General features: G+C 58.8%; 1 protein-coding gene across 2 annotated transcripts in view; it reads right to left on the bottom strand.

Annotated features, from left to right (window-relative positions):
- Nucleotides 1-377: 377 nt before the first annotated feature.
- Nucleotides 378-9125, bottom strand: part of CSPG4 (chondroitin sulfate proteoglycan 4) — a 35392-nt gene continuing 26644 nt past the window's right edge. For both annotated transcript variants that reach the window (XM_005602901.4, XM_070233190.1), the window contains 5 exons: nucleotides 7531-7729; nucleotides 7315-7449; nucleotides 7036-7202; nucleotides 3436-3619; nucleotides 378-3126 (listed from right to left, as the gene is read on the bottom strand). In XM_005602901.4, the coding sequence (XP_005602958.2) occupies nucleotides 1295-3126; nucleotides 3436-3619; nucleotides 7036-7202; nucleotides 7315-7449; nucleotides 7531-7729 (2517 nt within the window). In that variant the 3' untranslated portion in view covers nucleotides 378-1294. The remainder of the gene's footprint in view (nucleotides 3127-3435; nucleotides 3620-7035; nucleotides 7203-7314; nucleotides 7450-7530; nucleotides 7730-9125) is intronic.

Raw genomic sequence — 9125 nt, 5'->3', positions numbered from 1 at the left:
GTATGCAACTATGTACTGGGGGGCTTTGGGGAGAAAAAGGAGAAAATAAAATCTTAAAAAAAAAAAAAAAAAGCAAAGAAATAAAACTAAAAAAAAAAAAAAAAGAAATCTTGACCTGGGACACCAAATATCTCTTGGTTTCATTTTTTCCTTTAAGCTCCTTGGAGAGGGCCTAGCCTATGTTCCACAGCCTGGCCAACCTGCCCACACAGGTGTGGGTAGAGGAGATTTGGAAGGCCCCAGGAGATGGAAATTCATGGCTTGCATTGCCCCGTTTACCCTGTTGGCTGAGGCCCGGCGGGATGGCCTGCCCCAGGGGAGTTCAGCCCGATGTGGATGAGGGCCCAGTACATGGTCAGACAAACAACACACAGCTGTCCAGAACCTCTGAAGCACCGTTTATCCAGGCCCCATGGAGCCGAGTCCCCCAGATGCCCACCCCCCAGTCCTTTGGGAGCACAGGCCCTGCAGTGGCCCTTGGCCCGAGACCCTGCATGTTGCCCAGCCCTGTCGGCTCCTGGGCCACAGACCCATGCTTGCCTACCTTCAGCCCATCAAAATGGGGCCTGGGAATGAACTGGCCTCAGACCCTCCTCTATCCCATGCCCGCACGGGCTCCATTAGTTGGGGCTAGCTCAGCACCATGTTAAACAGCTTCCTTACAATTCCCCTTAAATAAGCCCATCTCCAGAGCAACCCCCCACCTTGTACCCTGAATATATTATTCTACTGGCTTGTGCCTTCTAGAGAGTGGAGGGGCTCTCTCCTCCTGCCCTCTGCTCCAGGGAATACCATCTTCCTAAAGGACCAGGGGAAAAAGTTTTCCTCTCAGCCCTGGGGCAGAGATGAGGGGAGGCCTGGCTTGGAGTGGAAAAGCCAGGAATCCCCATGTGCCCCTCCCTGCCCTCACTTCTCCTTGCCTTCTCAGCAGGCTGGGTCAGGTGTGACTTACCCAAGGTCAGAGACCCAGGACCCAGAGTCCTGACCCATCTAGGAGGCTGCTCTGGTTTTCACAGCCCAAGCTAGCTCCAGGGCAGGGCCCCAACTCCGAGCTTGCCTCTGGCCTTGGGCGCCTTGCAGTTCTCTAGGCATGGAGGGAGCTGGCGAGATTCCAGCTCTTCACTCCGCTCTGTCCTGGACCCCTGGACTTCCTCCCAGCACCTTCCGTCCCTAGTGTCCCCAGGTCTCCCTGGCTCTGGGGACACTCAGACAGCACCAGGGCATGGGAGCAATGGGGCTGGGGCCTGAGCAAGCCTGTCCCTGGCCTGAGCAGCATCTGGGCCCAGACCAGGCCTCACACCCAGTACTGGCCGTTCTTAAGGGCAGGGTTTTGTGTCCGGCAGAACTGAAGAAGCTCTGGGTCAGGCTGGCCCCCTGGTGGGGGCCCCTGGCCAGACACGGCTGTGAGTGGGATGGCCTGGCCTGGCTCTACCTTGCGGAAGGTCTCAGTGTCGCCAGCCAGGCCATTGCGGGGCTTAGCAGTCAGCACCTGGACGTTGTGTTTGCCTGTCTTGTTGCGTTTGCGGAGGTAGAAGAGCAGGGGCAAGATGAGCGCCAGGAGCAGGAGGACCAGGCACACGGGGATGATGATGCTGAACATGTTGGCTTCAAGAAAGCCCAGGAAGCCCCCACTAGCCATGGTGGGCATGGGGCTGGAGGCTGCTGGAGGCTCGCCCGTGGGGGTGACACTCTCTGGCTCCCCTGCTTCTGTCCGAACAGCCTCAGGGAGACTGAGCAGGGCCACACTGTAGGGCCGGGCTGCATTGTAAGGCTCAGTGGCAAAGTCCAGTGAGGCCACAGCAGGCGGGACACCCTGGGCCCACAGTTCCAGAGTGAGACTATCCCCTGTGGGGGTGGGGGACATACCCTCTGGCCTGCCCACCTCCAGCCCCAGCCTTCCATCCTCAAGGTCCTGCTGAGTGAACTGCTCCACAAGCTGGCTGCCCCTGGGCTCCGTCCTGGCCTGGGGCATGCGGACCACACGGCCGTGCTGGGGTCCCGCCAGGAGCCGGAAACGGGGCATACTGCCTGTGCGGTTGGCCAGCTCGGCTGCATCTAGGACAGTGGAGTCCAGGCGCAAGGTGGCACCCTGGGGCCATGGCCCTCCTGCCCACACATGCAGCAGAGCCCTCACGGTGACGTTTACTGTGGCTGACGCGTTGGCACCCCTGGCAAGTGCCAGGATGCTGAAGTGGTCACGAGAGGAGGAGAAGTTGGTGAAAGCAAAGACCACCTCCCCCTGGTCTACCTGGAGCTGGCTGAAGGCTGTGGCAGGCCGCCCACCCACCAGGAGATGCCCGTACTGGGGCCCCTGAGTGAGGCGGTATGCTGCGTCAGGCTCCTCCCGATCTGAAACTACCTGGAGTTGCTGCCGGCTCAGTGAGGAGCGCCCTAAAGCTTGGGGCACCTCTAGGGGTGCCTGCAGTTGCACCTCAATGGCAGATGGCAAGACATCCACAGCCAGGGACATGGGCAGGGGTGGGCTGGCCCCATCAGACACGCTCAGCTGGAAGATGCCTGCCACACTGCTCCCATTGGCCACAAAGGCCAGCCGCCCGGCGTCCACATCAGCCTGCGTGAAGTGGGTCACAGGCCCTGGGCTGGCCCCTGCCAGGCTCAGGAAGCCGTTGTGGGGTGCCCGCTGTACCTCGTACTCAATTTCCCCGGGAGCCGAGTCTGGGTCAACCACATTCAGCTGGGCCCGGGAGATGGGGATGCGGGAGCCACGGGTGAGCCGGAGCGGGACGGAGGCCTGCAGCTGAGGTGGCCGCTCATTCACATCCCGTACTGTGATGGCAAAGGCCTCTGAGGTTTGGGGTCCCGCCACTGAGGCCCCTGCTGGCCCTTGGAGGTGGGCACGGAAGCGGAAGCCATCCTGCTGGGTGCCCCCACCTCCATGGGCGTACACCAGCTGCCCTGCAGCCAGCTCGGACTGCAGGAAGTGGGGCCGCCCGGCATGGAGGGGCTCCTCGGACACCAACAGCTGGCCCCGGGTGGGGAACTGTGTGATCTGGAAAAGCACGTCGTGTTCTGGGCGCTGCGGTGAGAGAACGCTGGCCAGGAGGTTGGAGGCGTCGAGGGCAGCTGTGGTGATCTCAGCCCGCTGGCCTTCGGGGACCCAGAGACCTAGGGGTGGGACATAGACTATGAAGGTCCAGTCCACTGAGGGAAGAGCCATGGACCCCAAGACCAGGCCCTTGGGGCAAGGTTGTGCCTCCTCCCTCAGACCAAGTACCCCAGAATGAGGGTCAGAGTCCCCAGGAGGACAAGGACCATGTCTGCCTTCTGATCTCAAGGGCTCCCCACCTGCCCACCCTTCCTATAACTTCCCAGGTCCTGGGAGCTGGCACGAGCTGCTGACCCTGGCCTTGTGTCCCCTCCTCTGTGGGCCTCTCCCAGTGTCCCCTCAACTTTGCCAGCCATGATGTTGTTCACCTTTGTTCCTCCAGAGGCGGCTGGGGTGCTGAGGACAGGCAGCCTCGAAAGATACAGCTACAGCAAGAGTGGCGGCCACATCGGGGGCAGGAGGCGAGGACAGCAGGAGCTCCAGGGCATCATGGGCCTCCCAGAAGGGCTCAGGGGGCATCTCGTGCTCATACAGAACATTCCCAGCGTATACCTGTGGGGACACCCCATGGTTGGAGGAGAAGAAGGTCCAGCCTATGGTGCCCAGGAGCTCCCTCCCAGGCTGGCACCGGCACTGGGCGTTGCGGTCTCCCTGCCAGCCCCTCAGTGCCCAGCCTCACTTTCGGCTTCCCTGGCTAGGCCTATCACTGTGTCTGTGACGGCGCTCTCCCTCACTAGCTCAGTGGGTCGCCATTAGGCAATCGTGAGCAGTGAAGCGCTGAGTCCTGGAGCCAGATGACATGTCAAATCCCAGCTCTCCCGCTTTGAACAAATCACCTCATTTCTCTGAACCTCTGGAGAGAGTAATACTCCACCTTCTCTCAACCACTTCCACCACCTCCCTTCTTTCTCCTATGGTGTCAATTTCCCCCGAAATGGATCATTCCCATTGTCACAAAACTATGCTATTCTGCCATCTTAAAAAACTTCTAACTTCACTTTTTCTACCATTTGCCCCCCAGTTCTCTTGCTCTTCTTTGCAGCAAAACTCCAAAAAGAATAGGCTATACTCTCCCCCCAAGCTATCCTGAGCACACTCCACCCAGGCTTTTGTTCCTGTGATGCCATCAAAACTGCTGTTGCCAAGGGCACCAATGGCCTACGTGGTCAGTTCTTGAACCTCATACTGCTTGCCTGCTCAGCAGCATTTGACACAATTGAACACTCCTTCCTCAACACACCAGCCGGCTTCCAGGACGTTCTGCTCTCTTGGTTTTTCTCCTACCTTTCTAGTTTCTCCTTTACAGACTCTCTTGTTGGTCCCCCTGTTCTCCCCAAAGTCCACGCTTGGCCTCGAGACTCTTCTCTATCTACAGGTGCTCCCCATGTGCCCTGGATCACTCTCACATCTTCAAATGCTAGCTATGTTGGTGACACCCCTATTTGTATCTCCAGCCCGGACTGCTCTCGCCCGAACTCTGCACTCATATATCCACCTGCTTCCTTAGCAGCTCCTTGTGGATGTCCAAGGGCCACGTCAGACTCAGCCTGCCCCAGACAGACTCCTGACCTGCTCTGCCTCCCAGTCTTCCCACGGCACAGGATGGCAGCTGTGTTCTTCCAGGCTCAGGCCAAAGACTCTGGAGTCATCGCTGACTCCTCTCCTTATCTCACATACCATCATTTCTGGCCTGGATTATTGCCAATAGCCTCCTAACTGTGTCCCAGCCTCAGCGCCGCCCCTTCCCCCCCGGCAGTTTGTTAACACAGAAGCCAGAATGAGCCTTTAAAAATGTAAGTAAGTTTATGTCACCCTTGCTCAGATAGTGCAATGGCTTACTGTTTGACCACGAAGACCTCGTTGTGACCGGTTACCCCTGCGACCTCATCTCCTACCACTCCCTCTACAGCAACTCCACTCCAGTCACCTGCTCTTCTCTAGGGCTGTCTGCGTGTTAAACACTAAGGAACATTCTTCACTTCCATAAAGAAATAAGTTCCCTCCCCCTTCTAACTCCAATGTGTCCTCTTGGCTTATCTTTTGTTTTCCCCTTTTAGGAGACACGGGGAACTATGTTCCTTCTCTCAGAAAAACAAGACTTGTGCAATAGTAAGATGGACACTGAGCGTGGTCTGAGTGTGCGGAGGCCCTCAGGGCAATGGGCTGTGGTGAACCCGGGGGCACTGCCCATTCTAAAGGGGGAGCCAGACCTGGTCTAAAGGGGGAGCAAAGCCCTGTGGAGACGGGTGGCTGCTCCTCAGCTGATTGTTGTAAGAGGGAACACAGGCCTTTCAAGAAACTGGAAATCAGGTTTTTTGGTGACATCTCCCCAAGGTTATAGGTTGACCATTAATTAAAAAATGTTAAATGCACTGTGCAGGCCAAATAAAACACATCTGTGGGCCAGATGTGGCCCACAAGGACTACCAGCTGTAACCTCTGACGCAGGCTGAGGGGTGGGCAGGAAGGAAATGGAGACCCCTGGGAGTGGGAGCGGGAGGCTGGATGCCTAGGTACAGGAGTGTCTGTGGGTGGGAGGTGTCCAGTAGGGAGTGAGGCAATCCCGACAAGGTGGGGAGGAGTCCCTGAGCTCTGGGAGCAAGCAGTGTCCTCTGGTGAGAGGACTCTTGCACTAGCAGTCAGAACGCAGAGTCCTGGTTTTGCCTCTTACTAGCCATGTGCTCTGAATAAAGTCACCTGACCTCTGTGAGCCTCATTTTCTTCATCTGCAAAATGGGGACACCTGATCCCTGCCCCACCCAGCTCAGAGTATTGTTGGACAGTGGTGCTGTCAGACACTCCCCAGTCCTGCCCTGCCCCCTTCTCCAAGGTGGGGAAGGTATCTCTGCCACACCGCCCCTCCCAGCTTCCCTGGGTGGCACTGCCAGCCTGGCCCCCTGGTGGCCACTCAATCTCATCCTTCAGATTGCTGGGGTGTGGGACAGTGTAGCACTGTCAGGTGCGGGTGGGGCCCTGAGGCCTGGTCCTGTTCCCTCTCTCTTCCTGGGCATCTGATGACAAAGGCTCCTAGGGACTCAGGGTGCAGTTGCTGCAGCCACAGCCTGCTGAATATTTCATTGTAGGAAGAGGGCAGGAATGGCCACAGCAGAAGCCAGGGCTCCTGGAGAATGGAGAACCCAGGCCTGCGGGAGGTTGATGTGAGAGACCCGAGCAACCTTTTCCCACCTCGTTAAAGCCACCTCCTTCCCTGATGCCTGAGAGTTCCCCACCTGCTCTGCCTTTGGGGAGAACCAAGGCTACCCTGGCCCCCCTGGCACCTCCTGAACTTAGAAGGGGCATTAATGTAAGTCACGGCTGCCGGCCCCACTGGCACAGTTAGCACAGAGAGCTCTGTGATCCCAGCAGGCTAGCAGTCTGCCTCTTCCCAGGGCTGAGTTCTAGCTTTTGCTGGTGGCCTCTGGTATGCTCTGGGACAGCTATGCCCTAAAGATGCCATGATGGACAGACGGCAACTTCACTCTCAGCTCTACCTCCTCAGCTGCCTTCTGTCCACTCATCTGCTGCCAGGACCCCCTCTGCTTCTTGCTGGCCCCTGAGCTGAGCCCCAGGCTCACACCTCTGCCTGTAGGCCCAACAGCTGCCTTCATCTAACTCCATGCCCCTGAACCAAGCAGTGCCCCTCACCAGCCACTCGGGTGTACTAGTGTCCCCTACACAGTGCACCCTTTCCAGCCCCTAGGGTCCTGCTGCAGCTTCCTTCTAGAAGCCAAGCCCCAGGACCCAATCCCTGCTCTGGGCTCCTGCATTCTCCTCCCTCCCCTTGTAACACTAAGCCCCTTTTGCCCTACCAGCCTGGTGGCTCCTGGAAGGCAAGGCATGCAGGGCCTGGAACATGGCAGGCCCAGGGAGTGCCTGCTGCCAACGTTGGTACTCGTGTCCATAGGCAGAGTGTGCCACCTGAGGCTGGAGGGAGTCTGAGCGGGGGCTGTAGAGAGTTGGGCCCTTACCTCGGCCTGAGTGAAGTTCACCAGGGCCTCCCCAGTGCTGCCTTGCTGGGCACGGAACAGCCGGCCAAGCCGGGGGCCCTGTACCACGCGGTAGAGAAGGTGGTGGGGGTCGGTGCCTGCGCTGGAGCTGGCTCTCAGGCTCTGGCTGCTGAGCGGCTGGATGGACCCTGCGAGAGGCAAAAGGGGCCTGTCAGCCTTTGGCCAGGAGCCAGGGCAAGGCCTGCCACTGCTAGAGGGGTGGCATGACCCTGGCATGCCACCCACATTTGGCAGACCCACCTGGGCAGATGGTCAGGGTCCGGCTGCCCTCCAGTGAGAGGAGCAGTTGCTTCTGGGCCACCACGTGGAAGAAGTGTCCATGGGAAGTGTGCTCGCCATCGGAGAGGCTGAAGTGGAAACCTCCGTCCAGGGCTCCTGAGGACAGGAGTGGAGTTGGGTCTCGCAGGCCCATGCTGGCGCCCCATCCTCAGAGCATCCCCACCTCTCAGCACCCACCTCTGTGTGAGAACAGCACGAGCCTGCCATCCAGCTGGGCCTGTGTGAAGCTGTGGATCTCAGTGCCTGGCGCTGCCTGCAGCACTACCCGTCCATTGCTGGGCCGCTCGATGGTGTAGACCAGGTCCTCAGGCCCTGAGTCGTTGTCTGTGCCCCTAAGGGCCTCCGTAGGGATGGGCACAGTGGCCCCCTCCCACATCTGGGGACACAGGACTGTGAAGGTTCTGCCCCTACCAAGCTTACCTTCCTTATTCCTCCCCGGTCATGGGGCCACCATCGGGGCTCTGAGAGCACTGTAGCTCAGGCCCTCAGCTGGCATCGAGGCCTATGCCTTTCTGGGCCCCCTGCACAAAGGGCCCTCCACCCCATTCACCTTCCCCTGTTACCCCAGGGCCCCCACACCCAGGCTCCCTGCTTTCCATCTGCCCTAATCCTGCTGTCCCTCAAGGCCAACTCATGTCCCCCTACCTCAGGAAGCCCCCAGCTCTTAGCCTCACCAGGTTCTCACCCCTCAGAGACCCTACCTACCCTGACAGACAGTGCTGCTTAATCCAGCCCTGTCCCACTGGCAGGGCAGGGGTCTCCCTTCAGACCCTCCACAGCAAGTTTGGGCAGGGGCTGGGCACACTGGGGAACGTGAGTTTTGCCTGCCCAGGATACTTAGAAATGGTCTCCCCTTCCAGGTGAGAAAGAGGGCATGAAGCATGGAGAGCTGGAGGCTGATGGCTGGCTGTCGTCCCGCAGCATGGAAGCAGCACTGGGATGAGGGCCCAGGTGTTTCCAGTGCAGGCCTGGGCCCCAAGCAGATGGGTGAGGGATGCCTGGGTGTGAGCAGCCCCTTCCCATGCTCAGAGTGAAAGGGAGATCCCCTCAGGCCTGTCACCTGCCAGCATGGCAGGATCCTGTTCCCAGGGTCCTATTATACATCCTTCTGGGTCAGCAACTTGTGGGCAGTATTGGGGAAGGGATTCTATATCTGGAAAACAGCCCTCTTGCATTCCTGGGCTCCCTCCCAGAGCCCCAGGAGGACCCCAGCCGCAGGTCTGGAAGGAGGGCTGCAAATTACGCGGGCAGGGCTTTAGCGAGGCTTCTGGCACAAACACGGTGGATAGCACCCCCTGGTGGCCAAGCTGCCACACAGCACCACCCGCTTGTGGTCTCAGGGCAGCCCTTAGCCTGTACCCTCCATAGGCCTCTCCACCACTGAGCTGCTTCCCACAGGCACATCCTATACCACCAAAGATGCCTAGCGCCCCATGTCACAGACAGCCCAAATCAGCCCCCTTGTGAAGCCTTCCATGGCTCCTGCTGACCTAGAGTGCACACCCAAGAAGTCAGCGTTCAAGGTCCTGCCCATCTGCTATCTTGCTGTGTGGCCTCGGTCAAGCCACACCCTTACTGTTATACCAGTAACTACTTTTGTGACCGTGAAGAAGTTCTGTCACCTCTATCTGGGTCTCAACCTCCACCTCTGCTGAATGGGGGCACTGCTGCTCTGCAGTGGTATAAGGGGCAGGGGCTTGGGGATCCAGTCTGTGGCCTTCACTTTCTGGGGGAGGAAGTGGGAAGCTTAACTGTTCCCCACCTGGAGTCCA

This window comes from Equus caballus, chromosome 1 (genome assembly GCF_041296265.1).
Source record: "Equus caballus isolate H_3958 breed thoroughbred chromosome 1, TB-T2T, whole genome shotgun sequence".
In the NCBI taxonomy this organism is placed as follows: Eukaryota; Metazoa; Chordata; class Mammalia; order Perissodactyla; family Equidae; genus Equus; species Equus caballus.
This window is presented reverse-complemented; position numbering and strand designations above follow the sequence as displayed.